Here is a 27,688-nt window from a genome sequence, read left to right as displayed (position 1 = left end):
AATCTGGCCTTTATGGAAGAGTGGCAAGAAGAAAGCCATTTCTTAAAGATATCCATAAAAAGTGTCGTTTAAAGTTTGCCACAAGCCACCTGGAAGACACACTAAACATGTGGAAGAAGGTGCTCTGGTCAGATGAAACCAAAATTGAACTTTTTGGCAACAATGCAAAACGTTATGTTTGGCGTAAAAGCAACACAGCTCATCACCCTGAAAACACCATGCCCACTGTCAAACACGGTGGTGGCAGCATCATGGTTTGGGCCTGCTTTTCTTCAGCAGGGACAGGGAAGATGGTTAAAATTGATGGGAAGATGGATGGAGCCAAATACAGGACCATTCTAGAAGAAAACCTGATGGAGTCTGCAAAAGACCTGCGACTGGGACGGAGATTTGTCTTCCAACAAGACAATGATCCAAAACATAAAGCAAAATCTACAATGGAATGGTTCAAAAATAAACATATCCAGGTGTTAGAATGGCCAAGTCAAAGTCCAGACCTGAATCCAATCGAGAATCTGTGGAAAGAACTGAAAACTGCTGTTCACAAATGCTCTCCATCCAACCTCACTGAGCTCGAGCTGTTTTGCAAGGAGGGATGGGAAAAAATGTCAGTCTCTCGATGTGCAAAACTGATAGAGACATACCCCAAGCGACTTACAGCTGTAATCGCAGCAAAAGGTGGCGCTACAAAGTATTAACTTAAGGGGCTGAATAATTTTGCACGCCCAATTTTTCAGTTTTTGATTTGTTAAAACAGTTTGAAATATCCAATAAATGTCGTTCCACTTCATGATTGTGTCCCACTTGTTGTTGATTCTTCACAAAAAAATACAGTTTTATATCTTTACGTTTGAAGCCTGAAATGTGGCAAAAGGTCGCAAAGTTCAAGGGGGCCGAATACTTTCGCAAGGCACTGTACTACCATACAGTACCTCGTTCAAAGACACTCCTGACACCTACTACCATACCCTGTTCAAAGGCATTCAAAGGCACTCCTGACACCTACTACCATACCCTGTTCAAAGGCACTCCTGACACCTACTACCATACCCCGTTCAAAGACACTCCTGACACCTACTACCATACCCCGTTCAAAGGCACTCCTGACACCTACTACCATACCCTGTTCAAAGGCACTCCTGACACCTACTACCATACAGTACCTCATTCAAAGGCACTCCTGACACCTACTACCATACAGTACCCCGTTCAAAGACATTCCTGTCACCTACTACCATACCTAGTTCAAAGACACTCCTGACACCTACTACCATACCCCGTTCAAAGACACTCCTGACACCTACTACCATACAGTACCTCGTTCAAAGGCACTCCTGACACCTACTACCATACCCTGTTCAAAGACACTCCTGACACCTACTACCATACAGTACCCCGTTCAAAGACACTCCTGACACCTACTACCATACCCTGTTCAAAGGCACTCCTGACACCTACTACCATACCCCGTTCAAAGACACTCCTGACACCTACCACCATACCCCGTTCAAAGACACTCCTGACACCTACTACCATACAGTACCCCGTTCAAAGACATTCCTGTCACCTACTACCATACCCAGTTCAAAGACACTCCTGACACCTACCACCATACCCCGTTCAAAGGCACTCCTGACACCTACTACCATACAGTACCCCGTTCAAAGACACTCCTGACACCTACTACCATACAGTACCCCGTTCAAAGACACTCCTGACACCTACTACCATACCCCGTTCAAAGACACTCCTGACACCTACTACCATACAGTACCCCGTTCAAAGACACTCCTGACACCTACTACCATACAGTACCTCGTTCAAAGGCACTCCTGACACCTACTACCATACCCCGTTCAAAGACACTCCTGACACCTACTACCATACAGTACCCCGTTCAAAGACACTCCTGACACCTACTACCATACAGTACCCCGTTCAAAGACACTCCTGACACCTACTACCATACAGTACCTCGTTCAAAGGCACTCCTGACACCTACTACCATACAGTACCTCGTTCAAAGGCACTCCTGACACCTACTACCATACCCCGTTCAAAGACACTCCTGACACCTACTACCATACCCCGTTCAAAGACACTCCTGACACCTACTACCATACAGTACCCCGTTCAAAGACACTCCTGACACCTACTACCATACCCCGTTCAAAGACACTCCTGACACCTACTACCATACAGTACCTCGTTCAAAGGCACTCCTGACACCTACTACCATACCCTTTTCAAAGACACTCCAGACACCTACTACCATACCCAGTTCAAAGACACTCCTGACACCTACTACCATACCCCGTTCAAAGACACTCCTGACACCTACTACCATACAGTACCTCGTTCAAAGGCACTCCTGACACCTACTACCATACAGTACCTCGTTCAAAGACACTCCTGATACCTACTACCATACAGTACCTCGTTCAAAGACACTCCTGATACCTACTACCATACCCTGTTCAAAGACACTCCTGACACCTACTACCATACAGTACCCTGTTCAAAGACACTCCTGACACCTACTACCATACAGTACCTCGTTCAAAGACACTCCTGATACCTACTACCATACAGTACCCCGTTCAAAGGCACTCCAGTCTTTTGTCTTGCCCATTCACCCTCTGAATGACACACAGACACAATCCATGTCTCTTGTCTCAAGGCTTGAAAATCCTTCTTCAACGTGTCTCCTCCCCTTCATCTACACTGACAAGTGACATCAATAAGGGATCATAGCTTTCACCCCGTAGAGTCTGCTGAGGGGAGGAAGGCTCATAGTAATGGCTGTAATGGAGCGAATGGAAACTATGTTTGATGTATTTGATACCATTCCACTCCAGCCATTTGCATGAGTCCGTTCTCCCCAATTAAGATGCCACCAACCTCCTGTGCTTTCACCTGGATTATGGCATGGAAAGAGCAGTTTTGTACACTCAGTTTATGTCTACACACAGCTAGAAGTTAACAAGTTAGAAGATAAGTTATTGGGAAAAGTGCTCGTCATACTTTAAATGAATGATCAAGTTATTTGTTGACAAATTGAATCAGGTGTGCTAGCTCTGGAATATCTCAAATACATGGAACGTCTGGGATTCTCCGAGGTTTGAGAACCACTGCATTAGAAGATATGTATGGAGAGATGTTTGGAAAAGTCACACACCTTAAATGAATGATCAGTTCCTTTCTAACGATCTTATGTCTACGCTTATGTCTCACCCACGGTGGTGCTTTGGTAGCCTGGTTACTAGTCTGTGTGTGCCATCATACCACTCCTTGTCATGCCAAACATGTTGACAACCACAAGGAGATGACTGCACTAACAGATCTGGGACCAGGCCGGTGCTTTGGTCACCCAGAGTGTGTGGATGGAACCCAGCTCCTGCTTTGGTGAAAATCTCAACTTTTTCTGATAGTTTCTGGCCTTAGTGCCAGTCTGTTTGTTCCATCATGCCAACTCCTTGTCACTCATTGTCATGTCAAACATGTTAGGGTTGACAATAACAGCAATGGAGTTGGCAAGAGCACAAACTGATCTGGGACCAGGCTATGTAAATGGCATTCTTATGTTTAGATAGTGTATGTGTACGCTGATGACTACAAAGCCTCAAATTGAATGTGAAGTTTGAAGAAAAAAATAAATGTCTTATAATGTGATTTTTGTATTTATTCCAAGTCACTGGTATACCATTGGTGTCAGTTGACAGCTGACACTACAGTATGGAAGAGATACATGTTCATCAGAGCAATCAGATATTCTGATCACAGCGGGACAACCCTTCTGTCACTTTCCAACAGTATTGATGAGTGTTAAGGGAACGGTTTGTCGGCGCTTTAAATTAACAGCAGTATTGATTGTGGAAAAGCAATCAGAAAATGTGTGACGTGTCAAACTTAAGGTCCACGAGACGGATCTGGACAAATTGGGTGAAGACCGAATGTGGCCCGCAGGGGAAATGAGTTTGACACCCCTGATCTATGACGAGCCTGATGCAGTAACGTAGGGAAATAGTCAGGTCTAAAATTATTGACACCCCTGATCTATGACGAGCCTGAGGCAGTAACGTAGGGAAATAGTCAGGTCTCAAATTATTGGCACCCCTGATCTATGACGAGCCTGAGGCAGTAACGCAGGGAAATAGTCAGGTCTCAAATTATTGACACCCCTGATCTATGACGAGCCTGAGGCAGTAACGTAGGGAAATAGTCAGGTCTAAAATTATTGACACCCCTGATCTATGACGAGCCTGAGGCAGTAACGTAGGGAAATAGTCAGGTCTCAAATTATTGACACCCCTGATTTATGACGAGCCTGAGGCAGTAACGTAGGGAAATAGTCAGGTCTAAAATTATTGACACCCCTGATCTATGACGAGCCTGAGGCAGTAACGTAGGGAAATAGTCAGGTCTCAAATTATTGACACCCCTGATCTATGACGAGCCTGAGGTAGTAACGTAGGGAAATAGTCAGGTCTAAAATTATTGACACCCCTGATCTATGACGAGCCTGAGGCAGTAAGGTAGGGAAATAGTCAAGTCTAAAATTATTGGCACCCTTGATAAAAATGAGCAAAAAAAGTCTGTATAAATTAAATAATTCAAATAATGAGCTGTATTATATGCTCAGTTATTATATCATGTTATACTAATCCGCTCAGAGAAAGACATTTTGAGAAGTAATATTTGTCTCGCCTCTATCTTTTTGCTAAAATGATTGGCGCCCCTGTTTTCAACACCTCCCCTTGCGAGGATAAAGCACCAGATCCAGTCCATGTGCCAGTGGTGTTTACATCTGTTGGATGACATAAAAATAGAGCTCTTTGGTCACGCACACCAGTGGTGGGTTTTGAGTTGAAAAAAAGATGCGTAAGCCATAAATAACCCCATGGGCAGTCCATAAGAGCAGACAAACGATAGCAAGGATCCTTAAAGACTCTGTATGGAGGACTGCAAGGCCCCTCCAACGTGTTCTCCAATCGTAAAAATATTTGACAAAAAGGCTCTGTGCTGTTATCCTCACAGGGTGTGGGTTTGAAAACAATCATTCTGACCCCCATCTTTATTAGCATAAAATATATGATACAATAACACTCAGTACTAGTAGTATTTATTTTTTATACAGCTTTTTTTCTCGTCTTTATCAATGTGCCAATCATTTTGGACCTGACTGTAGGTAGACCCGTTCACTGCATCCCTCTATTGGTCAAAACCAGGACAACACTGAAACAGTAAAAATACATTTTAGTCACATTTCTGCAGATTTTAATTATTCCAAATACATTTCTCGCAGCCTCCCTCTGTCCATCCACCTATCCCTTCCTCTCTCCATCCACCCATCATTCTGGTACAGCGTCACCAAGCCACTTGAGGTAGGGTGGGTTGCCCTGCTCTATGGGTAGGCTGATGACCTCTGCTACTTCATACGGGTGGTTGGACCTGTTAGCAAGCAAACACAGCATGAGAGATAGACAAATGCATGAACGCGCGCACACAGTTACTATGAGTCACTGATAAATGTCAATGGTAATTCTGGGAAAGGACTGATTAAACACCCCCACTGCCTGATTTAGTATGAAGACTACATATCATCCCTATAACTGAGGGAAATACAAGAATGCACACACACACACACACACACACAGAGCTTACCTAACATATTCTGCTAGAGATGCAACCTTAGAACTTCTGGTCTTTATCATCTAAAACCAGGAAGAAACTAGTTAGAACTTCTGGTCTTTATCATCTAAAAGCAGGAAGAACCTAGTTAGAACTTCTGGTCTTTATCATCTAAAACCAGGAAGAAACTAGTTAGAACTTCTGGTCTTTATCATCTAAAACCAGGAAGAAACTAGTTAGAACTTCTGATCTTTATCATCTAAAACCAGGAAGAAACTAGTTAGAACTTCTGGTCTTTATCATCTAAAAGCAGGAAGAAACTAGTTAGAACTTCTGGTCTTTATCATCTAAAACCAGGAAGAACCTAGTTAGAACTTCTGGTCTTTATCATCTAAAAGCAGGAAGAACCTAGTTAGAACTTCTGGTCTTTATCATCTAAAAGCAGGAAGAACCTAGTTAGAACTTCTGGTCTTTATCATCTAAAACCAGGAAGAAACTAGTTAGAACTTCTGGTCTTTATCATCTAAAACCAGGAAGAACCTAGTTAGAACTTTAGCTACACCACGCTCAGATAAACCAAGCACATACACATACACACACATATATATATATATATATATATATATATATATATATATATATATAGTCTTCATTCAATGTTTACAGACACTGTAGGTCCATGTCGAACCAGGAATAAAAAGGTGTGAATACTCACCAGCAACACTTCACTATCCTCCTGGACCTTCCCCTGCCACTCATATCTGACAAGAAACAGAGACATGTTGCCAATCCCAATCAGTAACCCTTCCATTCCCTTCATATGTGTGGTGGAGTGCCTGGATACAGCCCTTAGCCGTGGTGCCGTAATTACAGCAGTACAAATAAATGTTTTGTCATACCCATGGTATACGATCTGATATACCACGGCTGTCAGCCAATCAGCATTCAGGATTTAAACCACCCAGTTTCTAATCTCTGATCCGTCATGGTCCACACTTACACAGATGTGATTTGGGGGACGATGTTGACACAAGCAGCCAGCTTCTTCTCAACGATTCCTCTGTCAGGTGGGGGGGGGGAGACGAGACAATGACAACAACCAATCAGACTGGATGGATTAACTGCATCCAGCACAATATGGTGAACAAATCCATGATTTAGACTACAGGGCGTCGGTAAACCATACTGGCTCTGATAGTTTCTTTTGACAGGGTCCTTTCCAGCACGGTTCAATCAGCCCTGGTGGATGTGTAACCGGTTCAGCCCTGGTGGATGTGTAACCGGTTCAGCCCTGGTGGATGTGTGTAACCAGTTCAGCCCTGGTGGATGTGTGTAACCAGTTCAGCCCTGGTGGATGTGTGTAACCGGTTCAGCCCTGATGGATGTGTAACCGGTTCAGCCCTGGTGGATGTGTAACCGGTTCAGCCCTGGTGGATGTGTAATCAGTTCATCCCTGGTGGATGTGTGTAACCGGTTCAGCCCTGGTGGATGTGTAATCAGTTCATCCCTGGTGGATGTGTAACCAGTTCAGCCCTGGTGGATGTGTAACCGGTTCAGCCCTGGTGGATGTGTAACCGGTTCAGCCCTGGTGGATGTGTAACCGGTTCAGCCCTGGTGGATGTGTAACCGGTTCAGCCCTGGTGGATGTGTAATCAGTTCATCTCTGGTGGATGTGTGTAACCGGTTCAGCCCTGGTGGATGTGTAACCAGTTCAGCCCTGGTGGATGTGTAACCAGTTCATCCCTGGTGGATGTGTGTAACCAGTTCAGCCCTGGTGGATGTGTAACCAGTTCATCCCTGGTGGATGTGTGTAACCAGTTCATCCCTGGTGGATGTGTGTAACCGGTTCAGCCCTGGTGGATGTGTAACCAGTTCAGCCCTGGTGGATGTGTAACCGGTTCAGCCCTGGTGGATGTGTAACCAGTTCAGCTCAACTTGGCTCAGTTTGGCCCTGTAGTGTGAATCAACGTCGCATTCGGGGGAGTGCAACTTTCTGAACATTGCCGATATAAATGTCTTATAGAGGTGACATCTGACTTGATTCCCAATTGTACATAGCAGATTAGAATGTTTGTGTACGTCTGTCTATCCGTTACCTGGCCAGATCTTTGGCCACCTGTTCGTTGGGGCAGGTGACGAAGGCAGCGGAGTGTGTGCCCGACATGTAGGTCTCAGATGCCATGGAGAATGCTCTCAATCCCACAGTCCTCAGCAGCGTGAGCATCAACACGCTAAGCAACGCAATCTAGGGGTCGCCATGTAAACAGAGGTTAGGAGAAGAATTGACAGACAACATTCTATGGTGGAAATATTTCACGAGAAATACATTCAATCAAATCACCCACTTCACTGTTTCTGCATATTACAATGGCTAGGACTAGGCTACATTCTGCTACACTGTATGACTCTCTTCTCTGTATACATCAATGAGGTCGCTCTTGCTACTGGTGAGTCTCTGATCCACCTCTACGCAGACGACACCATTCTGTATACTTCCGGCCCTTCTTTGGACACTGTGTTAACAACCCTTCAGGCAAGCTTCAATGCCATACAACTCTCCTTCCGTGGCCTCCAATTGCTCTTAAATACAAGTAAAACTAAATGCATGCTCTTCAACCGATCGCTACCTGCACCTACCCGCCTGTCCAACATCACTACTCTGGACGGCTCTGACTTAGAATACGTGGACAACTACAAATACTTAGGTGTCTGGTTAGACTGTAAACTCTCCTTCCAGACCCATATCAAACATCTCCAATCCAAAGTTAAATCTAGAATTGACTTCCTATTTCGCAACAAAGCATCCTTCACTCATGCTGCCAAACATACCCTTGTAAAACTGACCATCCTACCAATCCTCGACTTTGGCGATGTCATTTACAAAATAGCCTCCAATACCCTACTCAACAAATTGGATGCAGTCTATCACAGTGCAATCCGTTTTGTCACCAAAGCCCCATATACTACCCACCATTGCGACCTGTACGCTCTCGTTGGCTGGCCCTCGCTTCATACTCGTCGCCAAACCCACTGGCTCCATGTCATCTACAAGACCCTGCTAGGTAAAGTCCCCCCTTATCTCAGCTCGCTGGTCACCATAGCATCTCCCACCTGTAGCACACGCTCCAGCAGGTATATCTCTCTAGTCACCCCCAAAACCAATTCTTTCTTTGGCCGCCTCTCTTTCCAGTTCTCTGCTGCCAATGACTGGAATGAACTACAAAAATCTCTGAAACTGGAAACACTTATCTCCCTCACTAGCTTTAAGCACCAACTGTCAGAGCAGCTCACAGATTACTGCACCTGTACATAGCCCACCTATAATTTAGCCCAAACAACTACCTCTTTCCCTACTGTATTTAATTTATTTATTTATTTTGCTCCTTTGCACCCCATTATTTTTATTTCTACTTTGCACATTCTTCCATTGCAAAACTACCATTCCAGTGTTTTACTTGCTATATTGTATTTACCTTACCTCCCTTCTCACCTAATTTGCTCACATTGTATATAGACTTGTTTATACTGTATTATTGACTGTATGTTTGTTTTACTCCATGTGTAACTCTGTGACGTTGTATCTGTCGAACTGCTTTGCTTTATCTTGGTCAGGTCGCAATTGTAAATGAGAACTTGTTCTCAACTTGGTTAAATAAAGGTGAAATAAATCAAATAAAAATAAAATGTTACATTTGGCAAGACAACAAGCACATACGAACTGGATTGCAGACGGCTAAGCAACTTCTTGAATACTTGACTACAGCTTGACTACTTGTGGTTTGGGACACATACTCACCACAAAGAATGCCCTCAGAGGTCCACCAGCCTGCAATCCTTCTGTGGCAGGCAGTCCAAAGCGCATTGCCTATGCAGCACTCTGCAGCAGGGGCAAGTGACATACATGCATTAGCAATCAAACATGGCAGCCCGGGAGAGATGACGTTCAATGAGTTCATAGCATGAAGTTCGGCCATAGGCAAACGTCCAAATAGTGAAAAGTACAATTCTGCTTATGGACTAGCACTAGATAAAAACAGCATACAATAGGAAGCTAGCGGCTAATTGGGTGTGACTTTACTGTGTGTTTGCTCAACTCGCTGTAACTTGGCACGTACAAATGCAGGACAGGAGTTTTGCGAAATGGTTTGAAACGAAAGAATCCTCCTATACGAAATGCACAATCATGTCATGCAAAGGCTCTTCAATATCGGGAAAGCAAATACATTCACATACTACAGCAACTCAAACTGTCCAGCTAAAATTACCTTTAGACAGTATGTTAGCAGTTTAGATGCAATATGTACTGTTGCCACTCTCTAGCGTAAAGATTAAGCTCTGCCGTAAAGCAGGATAGGTTGTTTACCAATTGGTCGTAAATGCAAAAGCAGATCTGGAAGCACGAGATTTATGTCGATATGCTAAAGTTTTCAAACGTATGTGGAAAATGTATTATTAGTAGTAATGCTAGTGGTATACAGACAGTCGTAGGGATGTTATTGACGTCGTTTCGCTTATTAATGTAAGCGTATATAAATGCTAAACTGGTTTATGGCTGCAATGTTAGCTTTGGCCAGCAGATGGCAACCTTAATCCATAAAAGATATAACATCACGACAAGCAAGACCAGAAATGAATTCACTGTAAAGTTTGTCAGTGTTGTATTTTATTTACTTTTATTGTTTAAAAAGCATCACATCAAGAACAAAAAAATTGTAACACCATATTTTTGTTTTGTTGCAGTTTATTGTAACACCGAGAAAGTTCACACATAACTAGCTACATCACATCCGGCCGTGATTGGGAGTCCCATAGGGCGGTGCACAATTGGCCCAGCGTCGTCCAGGTTTGGCCGGTAGGCCGTCATTGTAAATAAGAATTTGTTCTTAACGGACTTGCCTAATTAAATAAAGGTTACATTAAAAACACTTTTTATTTGTATTTCCATAGTTTGGTAAATATCCAAATTTGAGTATTTAAACTGAAATTATTTTTATTCCAAAATAAAAACGAATTCTCTGGACCCTGCTTGTATCTGAGCACAATAACACAGCATACTGACTGAGTAGCCCAAGTTAAACTTTTTACAGAAAGCACATAGTAATGCCCTTAAATATAGTCATGTTATGAACACCCCCATACCGGTAGATTAAATTACAGATTTGGTCGGTCGGTCGACTGTCAAACTAGATTAGTTTGTCAGAGATTAGTTTCAATATACAGTATACTTAGAGGCATGTTTTGTCCAATGATACATGAAAAACATGAACATCTATTAAGCATTCTTATGTACACTGAAACTTGGGATTTCTCATTTTCTAACTATAAAAAAATATATGTGATGAAGAGATCTCTTTTGGTAGTAGCTGTGATGAACTATCTACACCACAATAGCTTTGCCTTCTCGCTACAGCCTTAGAACTATGCTTTGGTCCAACTAATGAATGTAAGTCTGTTATAAGTCAGTTATACACACACTTATCTGGACTCCTCCCCCTCCATCATCCATCCCTCCAACCACTCCCCCTTCCTCCATCCCCCTGGTCCTCCCCCTCCACGCCTCCTTCATTTTTCACTCCTTCCCGCTCCCTACCCTTCAAACTTCCAATGCCCCACCCCCCTCTACTCCCCCATCCTCCTTTCATCCCCACTTTCCTCCATCAGTACTCCTGGTACCCCCCACCACCCTCGCCGTTCATCCCCTGATAGGAGGACCCCCCCACAGGGGCTCCTTGTCCCAGATCGTCCCCCCCGGCCGTGAAGGAGGTGTAGGGGTCCCCGGCCGCCACAGCATCCAGGCTGGGGTCTATGTAGTCCTGGGAGAAGAGAGCAGAGTCTGCCCCCAGCTGGTACCTCTGATAGCCGAAAAAGGACTGGGCCGCCTTGGGGAGGGAGGGAGTGGGTGAAGAGAGTGGTGTGGGAGGGCATAGTTGGGGTTGGGGGGTGAGATGAAGGGAAATGGGAGGGAGGTGGGGAGGTAGAGTGGTGTAGGTTGGGGGTGAGATGAAGGGAAATGGGAGGGAGGTGGGGAGGTAGAGGGGTATAGGTTGGGGGTGAGATGAAGGGAAATGGGAGGGAGGTAGGGAGGTAGAGGGTGTAGGTTGGGGGTGAGATGAAGGGAAATGAGAGAGAGGTGGGGTGAAGAAGGTGCGTTGGGAGGGTTGAGGAGGTTAGGGTGGGGATGGGGTAGGTGGAGAGAGGTAGAGGTGTGTAGATTAGGTGGTGAGGTGGAGGGAAATAGAAGGGAGGAGGGTGAAGAAGGTGGAGGAGGCTAAGGGGTAAGGTAGAGAGGAGTGGGTAGGTTGGGAAGGGATGTTTTGAGGTGTAAGAGATGATAAACAAATGCAGCATTTGTGGATTAGGTTTGAAAGGGAGGGTGAAAGAAAGAAAAAGAAAGAAAAAAAGAAAGAAAGAAAGAAAGAAAGGAAAATAAAATTAAAAAATAAAATTAAAATAAAACAAAAAAGGAAAATAAAATAAAAAGGGAAAAGGAAGTGCATTGAATTAGTTGTCTGGAAAGCTAGGTTAAATCTTTATTAGATTGCTTGAATGTGTCCCAAATTGCACCCTTTTCCCTTTATACCTCATGTCTAAAGTAGTGCACTACATAGGGAATAGGGCTCTGGTCTAAAGTAGTGCACTACATAGGGAATAGGGCTCTGGCCTAAAGTAGTGCACTACATAGGGAATAGGGCTCTGGTCTAAAGTAGTGCACTACATAGGGAATAGGGCTCTGGTCTAAAGTAGTGCACTACATAGGGAATAGGGCTCTGGTCTAAAGTAGTGCACTACATAGGGAATAGGGCTCTGGTCTAAAGTAGTGCACTACATAGGGAATAGGGCTCTGGTCTAAAGTAGTGCACTACATAGGGAATAGGGCTCTGGTCTAAAGTAGTGCACTACATAGGGAATAGGGCTCTGGTCTAAAGTAGTGCACTACATAGGGAATAGGGCGCTGGTCTAAAGTAGTGCACTACATAGGGAATAGGGCTCTGGTCTAAAGTAGTGCACTACATAGGGAATAGGGCTCTGGTCTAAAGTAGTGCACTACATAGGGAATAGGGTGCCCTTTGAGACGCGAGCCTTGAGTCACTCAGGTTAGTTAGTTATCAAAGCAGTCGTTTAGCCATTCACATCTCACTCTATTGGTTTGGTCAAAACAAACAATCATTCACATCTCACTCTATTGGTTTGGTAAAAACAAACAATCATTCTCATCTCACTCTATTGGTTTGGTAAAAACAAACAATCATTCACACTCGTCAGATAAAAAAGACAAGAGCACAAGAAGATATGCAGTAAATGTGATAAAAATGTATTTTCACTAAATGTGCATATTTATTGAATAGCTAAAGCATTTGAAAGGCGTTTGAGTTATAAAGACACCAAACTAATTTGCCAGCCTTTCACAAAATGGTGGAGGTAGCCTACCGTAGATGCCTGCCTACGCTGTGTGCATGTGTATCTGTGTGTGTGTGTGTGTGATACAGAGATATCACAGTCACAGCAGCGTCTGACTAGAAGCATTAAGGAGGTTAGCTGCAGAGGGATTGGAGATCTAGGTTTCCTACTAGAACAACACATTATATTATATTAGTGGGATGGGGGCTGGGGGTGAAAAGTTGTAATTGCAGACTGCAGTTTTAAAAGCAAAGGGAGCTGGAAGGTTATTAGAAGAACACAGATTATATTAGTGGGATGGGGGGCTGAGGGGTGAACAGCTTCTGGTATTCCTCTTGGAAGGACACACTCTTTAGCCTCTCCATGGAGAAGAGAGTCAGCCCACCCTAGAGGAGAGAGAGAGCAGGTAGGACTTAGGGATCAAAGGTCATGGCAGAGGTGCTGGTTGGTCCCGATGGCTCAGGGGCTTGAACATGGTGCTGGCAACAACAGTTTTGTGGGGTCCCTTCCCACATGGATAATGTACTAATAACATGTTTCAGTGTTGACAGGTTAATCAGTTGCTCTGGATAGAAGTGCCTGCTAAATGACGAGGGTCCTATACTTAGATGTCTAGGCCCACTGGTGGCTGTTCTTCTGAACATTTTCACTGAAGATACTGTCAAATGAAGATACTGTCAAATGAAGACAGGGATGAAGTGATAGTGTTATAAAGGAGTAGTGTACCATACCCAGGTGAATATGGAGGAGAAGGAGAAGGTGATCGTGTTATAAAGGAGTAGTGTACCATACCCAGGTGAATATGGAGAAGAAGGAGAAGGTGATAGTGTTATAAAGGAGTAGTGTACCATACCCAGGTGAATATGGAGAAGAAGGAGAAGGTGATCGTGTTATAAAGGAGTAGTGTACCATACCCAGGTGAATATGGAGAAGAAGGAGAAGGTGATAGTGTTATAAAGGAGTAGTGTACCATACCCAGGTGAATATGGAGAAGAAGAAGGTGATAGTGTTATAAAGGAGTAGTGTACCATACCCAGGTGAATATGGAGAAGAAGGTGATAGTGTTATAAAGGAGTAGTGTACCATACCCAGGTGAATATGGAGAAGAAGAAGGTGATAGTGTTATAAAGGAGTAGTGTACCATACCCAGGTGAATATGGAGAAGAAGGAGAAGGTGATAGTGTTATAAAGGAGTAGTGTACCATACCCAGGTGAATATGGAGAAGAAGGAGAAGGTGATAGTGTTATAAAGGAGTAGTGTACCATACCCAGGTGAATATGGAGAAGAAGGAGAAGGTGATAGCAGCACGAGCGGCATCCCCTCCCTCCCTCAGGGGGTTGTCCTCCTGCTTCGCCACCTGCCATTGGTTGGTCAGGAAACAGAACCCCACGAACCACATGAAGGACCAGAATGCTGCAGGGAGATAGAGAGATATATATATATATAAATATATATGTGTGAGTGTGAGAGTGAGAGTGAGAGAGAGAGAGAAAGCGAGAGAAAAGAGAGGGAGAGGGATGAAAAGGAGGAGGGAGAGAGGGAGGAAAGGAAGGGAGAGGGGATGAAAGGAGGGAGAGAGAGTGCGAGAGAAGGGGAGGAGGATGGAAGGGAGAGAGAGGGAGAGAGGGAGAAGGATGAAAGGGAAAGAGGGAGGTAGAGGGACAGGGTGAGAGAGGGGAGGGAGGAATGAAAGGAGGATGAGGGACCAGATAGGAAGGAAAGGAGGGAGAGAGGGAGAAAACAGAAGTTAGAAAGGTCACATTGAATCTTACATGTTAGCTCACTAGAACTAAAGTAATGGATGTGTCTTTCTCTCCCTCTCCCATGACAGGAAGTGAGCAGCAACAATAGACAACCAGTAGTTGAAAACCACTGAAGATCGACCATTTTGTTTTCTGTTTTCTGTTGTTGTTAAGCTCCTTCTCATTAAATGAGCAGGTGGGACACAGACATTACCCACCCTCTCCCACATCTCTCTTCTCCCTCTACACACATCTCTACCCTCTCTCCCCATCCTCTCCCTCTACACACATCTCTCCCCATCCATCTCTCTACACATCTCTCTCCACATCTCTCTCCATCTCTCTACTCTCTCCATTTCTCTACACACACCTCTCTCCTCTCTCCATTTCTCTACACACATCTCTCTCCTCTCTCTACACACATCTCTCCATCTCTCTACACACATCTCTCCCCTCTCTCTACACACATCTCTCCCCATCTCTCTACACACATCTCTCCCCTCTCTCCATCTCTCTACACACATCTCTCCATCTCTCTACACACATCTCTCCCCTCTCTCCATCTCTCTACACACATCTCTCCATCTCTCTACACACATCTCTCTCCATCTCTCTGCACACCTCTCCCATCTCTCCACTCTCTCCATCCTCTCCCCAGTCTCTCCATCCTCTCCCTCTACACACATCTATCCTCTCTCTCCATCTCTCTACACACATCTCTCCCCTCTCTCCATCTCTCTACACACATCTCTCTCCTCTCTCCATCTCTCTGCACACCTCTCCCCTCTCTCCACTCTCTCCATCCTCTCCCTCTACACACATCTATCCCCTCTCTCCATCTCTCTACACACATCTCTCCCCTCTCTCCATCTCTCTACACACATCTCTCCTCTCTCCATCCTCTCCCTCTACACACATCTCTCTACATACATCTCTCCAGCCTCTCCCTCCACACACATCTATCCCCTCTCTCCATCATCTCCCTCCACACACATCTATCCCCTCTCTCCATCCAATCTCTCGCTCATTTCCCTTTACTCCCTCTCCATACATCTCCTCCCTCTCTCTTCCTTGCTCCCCATTTCCACTCACCTGAAACCCCTACGTCTGCCAGTACAGCCTTCTTGCGGTCCTTGACGGAGCTGATCTGTGGGAAGTAGACATCCAGGGCCAGGAAGACCAGACAGCAGAGAAAGGCCAAGGTTCCCATGAACAGTCCATAGTTACACGCATTCTGGTTCCTGTCAATCAATCAATCAATATCTGTATTGTCCCAATGGGGAAATGTGTAGGGCAACAACACGAGTAATAACAGCCATAACAGATGAGATGCACATATGGAATATCAAAGAGATCCGATAGAGTCATAAAAGAGGAGCAGTAACTACTACAGTGTGTGTGTGTGTCACCTGTTGAAAATACAGAACTCCTGGGCCTCGTCCGGTCGGTTCACGTAACCCTCGTTGGCTATAGAACCAAAGATCACAATAGAGAAAAACTGTAAAGAGAGAAGGATAGGAGGGAGAGAGGGAAGATGGGAGGGAGAGATTAGGAAAGGGGAGGAGGGAAGGATCAGAAAGAAGTGTGTTGAGTGTCAGCCATACACACCAAGATAATAGTCTATTCCTACTATACACACACTAGCCCTAGGACCATGCCTCAGGACTACCTGGCCTGATGACTCCTTGCTATCCCCAGTCCACCTGGCCGTGCTGCTGCTCCAGTTGCAACTGTTCTGCCTGCGGCTATGGAACCCTGACCTGTTCACCAGACGTGCTACCTGTCCCAGACCTGCTGTTTTCAACTCTCTAGAGACAGCAGGCGCAGTAGAGCTACCCTGAATGATCGGCTATGAAAAGTCAACTGACATTTACTCCTGAGGTGCTGACCTGTCGCACCCTCTACAACCACTGTGATTATTATTATTTGACCATGCTGGTCATTTATGAACATTTGAAAATCTTGGCCATGTTCTGTTATAATCTCCACCCGGCACAGCCAGAAGACGACTGGCCACCCCTCATAGCCTGGTTCCTCTCTAGGTTTCTTCATAGGTTCTGGCCTTTCTAGGGAGTTTTTCCTAGCCACCGTGCTTCTACACCTGCATTGCTTGCTGTTTGGGGTTTTAGGATGGGTTTATGTACAGCACTTTGTGACATCAGCTGATGTAAGAAGGGCTTTATAAATACATTTGATTGATATCTCTACTGAAACACACAGAGAGAATATATCTACAGTACTGCCCTACAGTATAAATACTGGCAGAATATACCTACAGAGCTTCAGAACAGTATAAACACTGGCAGAATATACCTACAGTACTACACTACAGTATAAACACTGGCAGAATATACCTACAGTACTACACTACAGTATAAACACTGGCAGAATATACCTACAGTACTACACTACAGTATAAACACTGGCAGAATATACCTACAGTACTACAGTATAAACACTGGCAGAATATACCTACAGTACTACACTACAGTATAAACACTGACAGAATATACCTACAGTACTTCACTAAACACTGGCAGAATATACCTACAGTACTACAGTATAAACACTGGCAGAATATACCTACAGTACTTCACTACAGTATAAACACTGGCAGAATATACAGTCGTATGAAAAAGTTTGGACACCCCTCTGAGGCTGCATAATAATTGACTCTGTCGTCACAGAAAAGGATCACAGTGGCTTGCCATTCATTTTCTAATAAAAGCTGAGTATTGGGGTATTGTCCAGACAAAGATTTTTAGTGTAGCAATATTAAGTTGTATGAAATTAAATCAGATGTGAAAAATAGGCTATTCAAAAATGTGGCCACCCTTGTCATTCTGTTGCTTTGAATACCTGTAACTACTTAGCACTGATTAATTGGAACACACAATTGGTTTGGTGAGCTCATTAAGCCTTGAACTTCATAGACAAGTGCATCCAATCATGAGAAAAGGTATTTAAGGTGGCCAATTGTAAGTTGTTGTTCTCTTTGACTCTCCTCTGAAGAGTGGCAACATGGGGGGCCTCAAAACCACTCTCAAATGACCTGAAAACAAAGATTGTTCAACATTATGGTTCAGAGGAAGGCTACAAAAAGCTATCGCAGAGATTTAAGCTGTCAGTGTCCACTGTGAGGAACATAGTGAGGAAATGGAAGACCACAGGCACAGCTCTTGTTAAGGCCAGAAGTGGCAGGCCAAGTAAAATATCGGAGAGGCGAAGGATGGTGAGAACGGTCAAAAACAGCCCACAGACCACCTCCAAAGACCTTCAACATCATCCTGCTGAGATGGTGTCACTGCATCGTTCAACAATTCAGCACACTTTTCACAAGGAGAAGCTGTATGGGAGAGGGATGCGGAAGAAGCCTTTTCTGCACACACGCCACAAACAGAGTCTCTGGGAGGTATGCAAACGCACATTTGGACAAGCCAGCTTCAATTTGGAATAAGATGCTGTGGACTGATGAAACAAAGATTGAGTTATTTGGTCATAACAAGGGACGTTATGCATGGTGGCAAAAGAACACAGCGTTCCAAGAAAAACACTTGCTGCCCACAGTAAAATTTGGTGGGGGTTCCATCATGCTGTGGGGCTGTGTGGCCAGTGCCGGTACTGGGAATCTTGTTCAAGTTGAGGGTCGCATGGATTCCACTCAATGTCAGCAGATTCTAGAATCAGTCACAAAGTTGAAGTTATGCCGGGGCTGGATATTTCAACAAGACAACGACCCAAAACCCTGCTCAAAATCTACCCGGGCATTTATGCAGAGGAACAAGTACAATGTTCTGGAATGGCCATCCCAGTCACCAGACCTGAATATCATTGAGAATCTGTGGGATGATTTGAAGCGGGCTGTCCATGCTCAGCAACCATCAAGCCTAACTGAACTGGAGATGTTTTGTAAGGAGGAATAGTCCAAAATACCTTCATCCAGAATCCAGATACTCATTAGAGGCAATGGGAAGCATCTAGAGGCTGTTATTTTAGCAAAAGGAGGCTCTACTAAATATTGATGTGATTTTTCTATTGGGGTGCCCAAATGTATCCACCTGTCTAATTTTGTTTTGATGCATATTGCACATTTTCTGTTAATCCAATAAACCTCATTTCACTACTGAAATATTACTGTGTCCATCAGTTATTTGATAGATCAAAATGAAATTGCTGATCCAAACACCCAATTATTTATACATGGAAATCATGGAAACTGTCAGGGGTGCCCAAACCTTTTCATACGACTGTGCCTACAGTACTTCACTACAGTAGAAACACTGGCAGAATATACCTACAGTACTTCACTACAGTATAAACACTGGCAGAATATACCTACAGTACTACACTACAGTATAAACACTGGCAGAATATACCTACAGTACTTCACTACAGTATAAACACTGGCAGAATATACCTACAGTACTACACTACAGTATAAACACTGGCAGAATATACCTACAGTACTACAGTATAAACACTGGCAGAATATACCTACAGTACTACAGTATAAACACTGGCAGAATATACCTACAGTACTACACTACAGTATAAATACTGACAGAATAGACTTACAGTACTTCACTAAACACTGGCAGAATATACCTACAGTACTTCACTACAGTATAAACACTGGCAGAATATACCTACAGTACTTCACTACAGTATAAACACTGGCAGAATATACCTATAGTACTACACTACAGTATAAACACTGGCAGAATATACCTACAGTACTACACTACAGTATAAACACTGGCAGAATATACCTACAGTACTTCACTACAGTATAAACACTGGCAGAATATACCTACAGTACTACAGTATAAACACTGTCAGAATATACCTACAGTACTACACTACAGTATAAACACTGACAGAATATACCTACAGTACTACACTACAGTATAAATACTGACAGAATATATACTTACAGTACTTCACTAAACACTGGCAGAATATACTTACAGTACTACACTACAGTATTAACACTGGCAGAATATACTTACAGTACTTCACTACAGTATTAACACTGGCAGAATATACTTACAGTACTTCACTAAACACAGGCAGAATATAGGGCTCATGCTATTTCTACTAAGGGGCGAATCCTATATTTCACTCAAGTCAAATGTTCACTTAGTTTTTATTGATGTCAATGGAATTATGAATTGCCCTAAGATAAAAGGCTCTATCCATCTAAACCGCTGAGAGAAAAGGTCCTATCCAACTAAACCACTGCGAGAAAAGGTCCTATCTATCTATCTAAGCCACTGCGAGAAAAGGTCCTATCTAAACCACTGTGAGAAAAGGTCCTATCTATCTATCTAAACCACTGAGAGAAAAGGTCCTATCCATCTTAACCACTGAGAGAAAAGGTCCTATCTAACCATACCACTGCAAGAAAAGGTCCTATCTAACCATACCACTGAGAGAAAAGGTCCTATCTAACCATACCACTGAGAGAAAAGGTCCTATCTAACCATACCACTGAGAGAAAAGGTCCTATCTATCTATCTAAACCACTGAGAGAAAAGGTCCTATCTATCTATCTAAACCACTGAGAGAAAAGGTCCTATCTATCTATCTAAACCACTGAGAGAAAAGGTCCTATCTATCTATCTAAACCACTGAGAGAAAAGGTCCTATCTATCTATCTAAACCACTGAGAGAAAAGGTCCTATATATCTATCTAAACCACTGAGAGAAAAGGTCCTATCTATCTATCTAAACCACTGAGAGAAAAGGTCCTATCTATCTATCTAAACCACTGAGAGAAAAGGTCCTATCTATCTATCTAAACCACTGAGAGAAAAGGTCCTATCTATCTATCTAAACCACTGAGAGAAAATGTCCTATCTATCTAAACCACTGAGAGAAAATGTCCTATCTATCTAACTAAACCACTGAGAGAAAATGTCCTATCTATCTAACTAAACCACTGAGAGAAAATGTCCTATCTATCTAACTAAACCACTGAGAGAAAATGTCCTATCTATCTAACTAAACCACTGAGAGAAAATGTCCTATCTATCTAACTAAACCACTGAGAGAAAATGTCCTATCTATCTAACTAAACCACTGAGACAAAAGGTCCTCTCTATCCAACTAAACCACTGAGAGAAAAGGTCCTCTCTATCTAACTAAACCACTGAGAGAAAAGGTCCTCTCTATCCAACTAAACCACTGAGAGAAAATGTCCTATCCAACTAAACCACTGAGAGAAAATGTCCTATCCAACTAAACCACTGAGAGAAAATGTCCTATCTATCCAACTAAACCACTGAGAGAAAATGTCCTATCTAACTAAACCACTGAGAGAAAATGTCCTATCTATCCAACTAAACCACTGAGAGAAAATGTCCTATCTATCCAACTAAACCACTGAGAGAAAATGTCCTATCTATCCAACTAAACCACTGAGAGAAAAGGTCCTATCCAACTAAACCACTGAGAGAAAATGTCCTATCTATCTAACTAAACCACTGAGAGAAAAGGTCCTATCTATCTATGACACTGAGAGAAAATGTCCTATCTATCTAACTAAACCACTGAGAGAAAATGTCCTATCTATCTAACTAAACCACTGAGAGAAAATGTCCTATCTATCTAACTAAACCACTGAGAGAAAATGTCCTATCTATCTAACTAAACCACTGAGAGAAAATGTCCTATCTATCTAACTAAACCACTGAGAGAAAATGTCCTATCTATCTAACTAAACCACTGAGAGAAAAGGTCCTCTCTATCCAACTAAACCACTGAGAGAAAAGGTCCTCACTATCCAACTAAACCACTGAGAGAAAATGTCCTATCTATCTATCTAAACCACTGAGAGAAAATGTCCTATCTATCTATCTAAACCACTGAGAGAAAAGGTCCTATCTATCTATCTAAGCCACTGAGAGAAAAGGTCCTATCTAAACCACTGAGAGAAAATGTCCTATCTATCTAACTAAACCACTGAGAGAAAAGGTCCTCTCTATCCAACTAAACCACTGAGAGAAAAGGTCCTCACTATCCAACTAAACCACTGAGAGAAAATGTCCTATCTATCTATCTAAACCACTGAGAGAAAATGTCCTATCTATCTATCTAAACCACTGAGAGAAAAGGTCCCATCTATCTCAACTAAACCACTGAGAGAAAAGGTCCTATCTATCTCAACTAAACCACTGAGAGAAAATGTCCTATCTATCTAAACCACTGGGAGAAAAGGTCCTGTCTCACCATACCACTGAGAGAAAAGGTCCTATCTATCTAAACCACTGAGTGACACTTTTTCTATCTCCCCCTTTCCTGTTCTGGGTGCCTTTATTCTCTCTCACACACACACACCTCATTCCAATCCTTGTCTATCATCCTAATGTCAAAATAGACCAAACATACACACACGAAAGGCGTTCATGCATACCTTTTTGGTATTATTTTTGGTAGAATGGTTTCTGATGCCTTATTTGAATATTACACCTGCCATTGGAGCTGAAAGGTTGCATATGTTCCACATGAAGACTCAAATCAGAGTGTGTGTGTGTGAGTATATGCACTGCTCAAAAAAATAAAGGGAACACAAACAACACAATGTAACTCCAAGTCAATCACACTTCTGTGAAATCAAACTGTCCACTTAGGAAGCAACACTGATTGACAATACATTTCACATGCTGTTGTGCAAATGGAATAGACAACAGGTGGAAATGATAGGCAATTAGCAAGACACCCCCAATAAAGGAGTGGTTCTGCAGGTGGTGACCACAGATCACTTCTCAGTTCCTATGCTTCCTGGCTGATGTTTTGGTCACTTTTGAATGCTGGCGGTGCTTTCACTCTACTGGTAGCATGAGACGGAGTCTACAACCCACACAAGTGGCTCAGGTAGTGCAGCTCATCCAGGATGGCACATCAATGCGAGCTGTGGCAAGAAGGTTTGCTGTGTCTGTCAGCATAGTGTCCAGAGCATGGAGGCGCTACCAGGAGACAAGCCAGTACATCAGGAGATGTGGAGGAGGCCGTAGGAGGGCAACAAACCAGCAGCAGGACCGCTACCTCCGCCTTTGTACAAGGAGGAACAGGAGGAGCACTGCCAGAGCCCTGCAAAATGACCTCCAACAGGCCACAAATGTTTATGGGTCTGCTCAAAAGGTCAGAAACAGACTCCATGAGGGTGGTATGAGGGCCCGACGTCCACAGGTGGGGGTTGTGCTTACAGCCCAACACCGTTTGGCATTTGCCAGAGAACACCAAGATTGGCAAATTCGCCACTGGCGCCCTGTGCTCTTCACAGATGAAAGCAGGTTCACACTGAGCACATGTGACAGACGTGACAGTCTGGAGACGCCGTGGAGAACGTTCTGCTGCCTGCAACATCCTCCAGCATAACCGGTTTGGGGGTGGGTCAGTCATGGTGTGGGGTGGCATTTCTTTAGGGGGGCCGCAAAGCCCTCCATGTGCTCGCCAGAGGTAGCCTGACTGCCATTAGGTACCGAGATAAGCTCCTCAGACCCCTTGTGAGACCATATGCTGGTGCGGTTGGCCCTGGGTTCCTCCTAATGCAAGACAATGCTAGACCTCATGTGGCTGGAGTGTGTCAGCAGTTCCTGCAAGAGGAAGGCATTGATGCTATGGACTGGCCCGCCCGTTCCCCAGACCTGAATCCAATTGAGCACATCTGGGACATCATGTCTCGCTCCATCCACCAAGGCCACGTTGCACCACAGACTGTCCAGGAGTTGGCGCATGCTTTAGTCCAGGTCTGGGAGGAGATCCCTCAGGAGACCATCCGCCACCTCATCAGGAGCATGCCCAGGCGTTGTAGGGAGGTCATACAGGCACGTGGAGGCCACACACACTACTGAGCCTCATTTTGACTTGTTTTAAGGACATTACATCAAAGTTGGATCAGCCTGTAGTGTGGTTTTCCACTTTAATTTTGAGTGTGACTCCAAATCCAGACCTCCATGGGTTGATACATTTGATTTGCATTGATAATTTGTGTGATTTTGTTGTCAGCACATTCAACTATGTAAAGAAAAAAATATTTAATAAGAATATTTCATTCATTCAGATCTAGGATGTGTTATTTTAGTGTTCCCTTTATTTTTTAGAGCAGTGTATATAGGGGAGTTCCCTTCATATTAATTGGACCTTTTACTCTCTCTATTAAAACCCCCTGGTGTTTCCCCCAGTAAAACCCCCACAATGCTTTGGGAATCAATATCCCCCTTGGGACTTAGTGATCTCTTACACACACCACTGCATTTCAGATCAACAGACAAATTAAATGGCATCCTATTCCCTATTTAGTACACTACTTTTGATCATTGCCCTATGCTATTTAGGGAATAGTGTGCCATTTGGGACTCACGCTTAGTAGCTGATTGGGTTAGAAAAGGTCTTGGGTCAGAATTGTATTTGGCATCACATGGAATGTTCTCTCTCCCTCCCTCCCTTTCTCTTTCCCTCCCTCCGTTCTCCTCTCGCTCTCTACCCCCTCTCTCGCTCTCTCTTTCTCTCTCCCTTTCTCCCTCTAGTAGGTAAATGTGTTTTCTCCAAGGCCCTGTCCTGTAGCCTTCTCATCTCAAGGCCCCAGGCCCAAATCAAAGCAGGCATTGTGCAGGTCACCACGTGGGGTCCTGATCTTGTGACAATCCGATGGGACATTTTGAAAGTAGGCATTAGATTTGCCAGAATAATTTATATTTGTGTGTGAGCCTGTGTGCGTATGTGTCTGCATTAGCATGCCTGCCTGTGTGTGTGACAGTGTGTGAGTGAGTGTACAGTACTCTGACCTCTAGTCATTAAGCCTAATGTGTTTAGCAGTATGGTGTCAGAATGTGGGGCACATTGGTACTGACAGGCCCCCGAACATAGAATCCTGATTCCTGCCCATTCAAGAGGTTCCAAGCCCCTTCTATAGATTATATTTCTACACTGTTGCCTCCACTACCAAAGCCTCCACTACTGAACATATAGGTACTATACTGCTAATATACATGGGCAGTCCATATGACTTTACAGAAGGAGGAGAGAGAAAGAAAACAAGAGAGAACGAGAAAGAAATATGTTAGATGAGAGCTGTCCCTTTCTCTCTCTCCCTCCCTCCCTCTCTCTCTCTCTCTCTCTCTGCTACCTATGTGTGATTCTGCAACATTATTGCTACTTAACCTGTATATACTGTAACTCAACACCAGCCAGAGAGATGGAGAGGGAGAGAGAGAGGTAGAGACAGACAGAATAAGGAGAGAGAGAGAGAGAGAGAGCGTGATAGAGAATAAGGAGAAAGAGAATAAAGGAAGAGAGAGATTCGAGAGAAAGAATAAGAAAGAGGGAAAACATGAAAACAACTGACACCTTTATATGTTTAGTCCTAATTGCTGCTGTTACCATAGGTACAGTAACCAAGGTGTTTCTCTGAGGTCACGCCTGGAGGCGGAGCTGCAGATGTCTACACAGGAAATTATTATCATCCACGAAGTGAAAACAGGAAGTGACACAGTTGTACTAATGGTGAATGTGAAAAATGTGTGCGCGTACACGTAAACACACACACACACTTCCCTTCCCACAACATGCCATCTCTAATCAGAGTCTATTCATTGAGCTGTGACCTCAACACTGTTATCCCATAGAAATACAATCTACCACCCATTATACCATAATTGCCTTGAATGGTAAGGTCCCTTCTATAGATTATATTTATATGGTTATCCATCACATAAACTACAGGGAGTGGATGAGTTATGTTATTTCTGTTCTGTAGCATTGGTACGAAATGGATGAGAAGACTACATGGCATTGAGTCTCTCTCGGTCTGTCTGTCGATCTGTCTTTCTGCCCATCTGTCTCTGTCTGTCCTTCTGTCTGTCGCTCTGTCTGTCTGTCTGTCTGTCTGTCTGTCTGTCTGTCTGTTCCTAAAGGGGTATTTCTTATCAGTGAAACTTCTTATTCTGTCATTGTTGTGGTCTGTCTGTCTGTCTGTCTGTTCCTAAAGGGGTATTTCTTTTCAGTGAAACGTCTTATTCTGTCATTGTTGTGGTCTGTCTGTCTGTTCCTAAAGGGGTATTTCTTATCAGTGAAACGTCTTATTCTGTCATTGTTGTGGTCTGTCTGTCTGTTCCTAAAGGGGTATTTCTTATCAGTGAAACGTCTTATTCTGTCATTGTTGTGGTCTGTCTGTCTGTCTGTTCCTAAAGGGGTATTTCTTATCAGTGAAACTTCTTATTCTGTCATTGTTGTGGTCTGTCTGTCTGTTCCTAAAGGGGTATTTCTTATCAGTGAAACTTCTTATTCTGTCATTGTTGTGGTCTGTCTGTCTGTTCCTAAAGGGGTATTTCTTATCAGTGAAACGTCTTATTCTGTCATTGTTGTGGTCTATAGGAGACCATTCAATGGTATGTATAACCCTCTGAAAACACCCCCCCCCTGTGAAGGCTGCTACGCCAGACAGCTTGTACTATAGGCCCACTGGATCACTATAAATAAACAATATGTAGACTAGTTGCAAGTTAATTTAGTAAGGAATAGAAAGGCATGAATCTTTGTATATTTTTGGTACTTTTTTACCCCAATTGGTAGTTACAGTCTTGTCCCATCGCTGCAACTCCCGTATGGACCCAGGAGAGCTATGCGTCCTCATGGGTCTCCCGGTCACGGCCGGCTGGGACAAAGCCTGGGATCGAACCCGGGGCTGTAGTGATGTCTCAAGCACTGGGATGCAATGCCTTAGACTGTTGAGCCACTGGAGAGGCCCAGGCATGTATTCTTTATGCATAGCCAAAATAGTTAATTTTTTCTCAAATTCTTATGAATAACGAAAAACTAATTGTAGTTGATTTACAGTTGTCACCCTATTTCCCAGGTCAAAAGTAGTGCACTGTATAGAGAATAGGGTGCCAATTGGGACGCTCCCTCGGATTTAACAGATCGAACAGGGGCAAAGCACACACTACAACAAAACACGTGGGCACCGTGCTTATGGCTGCATTTCTCTAGGTTCAATAGCTACAACCGCTTCAAAATCGTAGGCCACCTGCGTCGTGCGCCTTGTTGCTTGCATCCCCAAAACATTGACCATGTTTCAGGTTCCAACTAGACTACAACATATTTGGACAGTGTTGCTAACACGACAGGTCTGTTATGCTTAAAGTACACATGCACGCACTGGTGGGAAAGTGAGAATTGAGAAACGGGGAGGCAGCCAGCGAGAGGCGCACATTTTGAGTCAAACACACATACATAACAAACGACCGTCGTTCGGGACCGCCGCCGTTATTAGCCTGAAATGAACAGCACGTAGCTACTGTAACGGTATAGGCGATATAACTGTAACGGTACTCACCCAAGAGAGGATCCGGAGGATGGTGTGTGGCTGCTGGAAGAACGTTATAGGGTTGAAAGCACCTCCAGCCTTCCCAGCTCCATATGCCATGCCCTCCATTTTCGGACTCCGGACGGTGTGTGTGTGTGCGTGCGTGTGTTATCTCTCTTTCCGTCACTCAGGGAACACAGAGAGTTATTCTAACCGATTTTGACGCAATATTCATCAAATCAATATGTCCCCGTTTCGCCCGGTGTATTGACCCTATCTCTCTCACTTTCTCAATCGCCAACTCCCTCTTCAGTCTATTTGGTCCTATCTCAAATCCCCGCTTCGCTTCTGTTGCTGTCTATCTGCCTGTGTTGTGATTTTCTCTCTCTCTCTCGCTCAATTCAATTCAAGGGCTTTATTGGAATAGGAAACATATGTTAACACTGCCAAAGCGAGTGAAGTAGATAATAAACAAAAGTGAAATACACAATAAAAATGAACAGTAAACATTACACTCACAGAAGTTCCAAAATAATAAAGACATTTCAAATATCATTTTATGTGTATATACAGTGTTGTAACGATGTGCTAATAGTTAAAGTACAAAAG

General features: G+C 43.7%; 2 protein-coding genes across 5 annotated transcripts; both read right to left on the bottom strand.

Moving 5' to 3' along the window:
• Positions 1-4,143: 4,143 nt before the first annotated feature.
• Positions 4,144-10,006, bottom strand: cuta (CutA homolog). 2 transcript variants are annotated; one of them, NM_001165142.1, is given in 7 exon segments: positions 5,044-5,451; positions 5,665-5,714; positions 6,347-6,392; positions 6,632-6,691; positions 7,728-7,876; positions 9,428-9,508; positions 9,897-9,954. In NM_001165142.1, coding segments are annotated over 6 exon segments (471 nt in total). In that variant the 5' UTR covers positions 9,494-9,508; positions 9,897-9,954; the 3' UTR covers positions 5,044-5,351.
• A 749-nt stretch (positions 10,007-10,755) lies between these two features.
• Positions 10,756-27,474, bottom strand: LOC118936367 (synaptogyrin-1-like). 3 transcript variants are annotated; one of them, XM_036940184.1, is made up of 5 exons: positions 27,110-27,469; positions 16,182-16,270; positions 15,865-16,013; positions 14,298-14,443; positions 10,756-11,510 (listed from the first exon to the last, which is right to left on the bottom strand). In XM_036940184.1, exons 1-5 carry the CDS (start codon positions 27,206-27,208, stop codon positions 11,289-11,291), a joined length of 705 nt encoding a protein of 234 aa, XP_036796079.1. In that variant the 5' UTR covers positions 27,209-27,469; the 3' UTR covers positions 10,756-11,288. The 3 variants fall into 3 exon arrangements, with proteins under 3 accessions (XP_036796079.1, XP_036796078.1, XP_036796080.1); XM_036940183.1 differs by having other exon boundaries at positions 11,310-11,899; positions 27,110-27,474; XM_036940185.1 differs by lacking the exon at positions 10,756-11,510 and adding an exon at positions 12,921-13,415 and having other exon boundaries at positions 27,110-27,467.
• Positions 27,475-27,688: the final 214 nt, after the last annotated feature.

This window comes from Oncorhynchus mykiss, chromosome 13, assembly GCF_013265735.2.
Source record: "Oncorhynchus mykiss isolate Arlee chromosome 13, USDA_OmykA_1.1, whole genome shotgun sequence".
Classification (NCBI taxonomy): Eukaryota; Metazoa; Chordata; class Actinopteri; order Salmoniformes; family Salmonidae; genus Oncorhynchus; species Oncorhynchus mykiss.
The sequence above is the reverse complement of the archived record's forward strand: the minus strand, read 5'-3'. Positions and strand labels throughout refer to the sequence as shown.

Bases quoted from the DNA above. Each gene is read 5' to 3' on its own strand.
- cuta (XM_036939709.1), bottom strand. From the start codon at position 9,493: ATGCGCTTTGGACTGCCTGCCACAGAAGGATTGCAGGCTGGTGGACCT. The intron at 7,877-9,427 runs GTGAGTATGTGT...GGCGACCCCTAG, and splicing joins CTCTGAGGGCATTCTTTGTG to ATTGCGTTGCTTAGCGTGTT. The intron at 6,393-7,727 runs GTAACGGATAGA...GTTTCTTGTCAG, and splicing joins GTGGCCAAAGATCTGGCCAG to ATATGAGTGGCAGGGGAAGG.
- LOC118936367 (XM_036940183.1), bottom strand. From the start codon at position 27,208: ATGGAGGGCATGGCATATGGAGCTGGGAAGGCTGGAGGTGCTTTCAAC. The intron at 16,014-16,181 runs GTGACACACACA...ATTGATTGACAG, and splicing joins GAGTTCTGTATTTTCAACAG to GAACCAGAATGCGTGTAACT. The intron at 11,900-14,297 runs GTATGGTACACT...CTTACCCCTTAG, and splicing joins TCTTCTCCATATTCACCTGG to CCTCCTCCACCTTCTTCACC.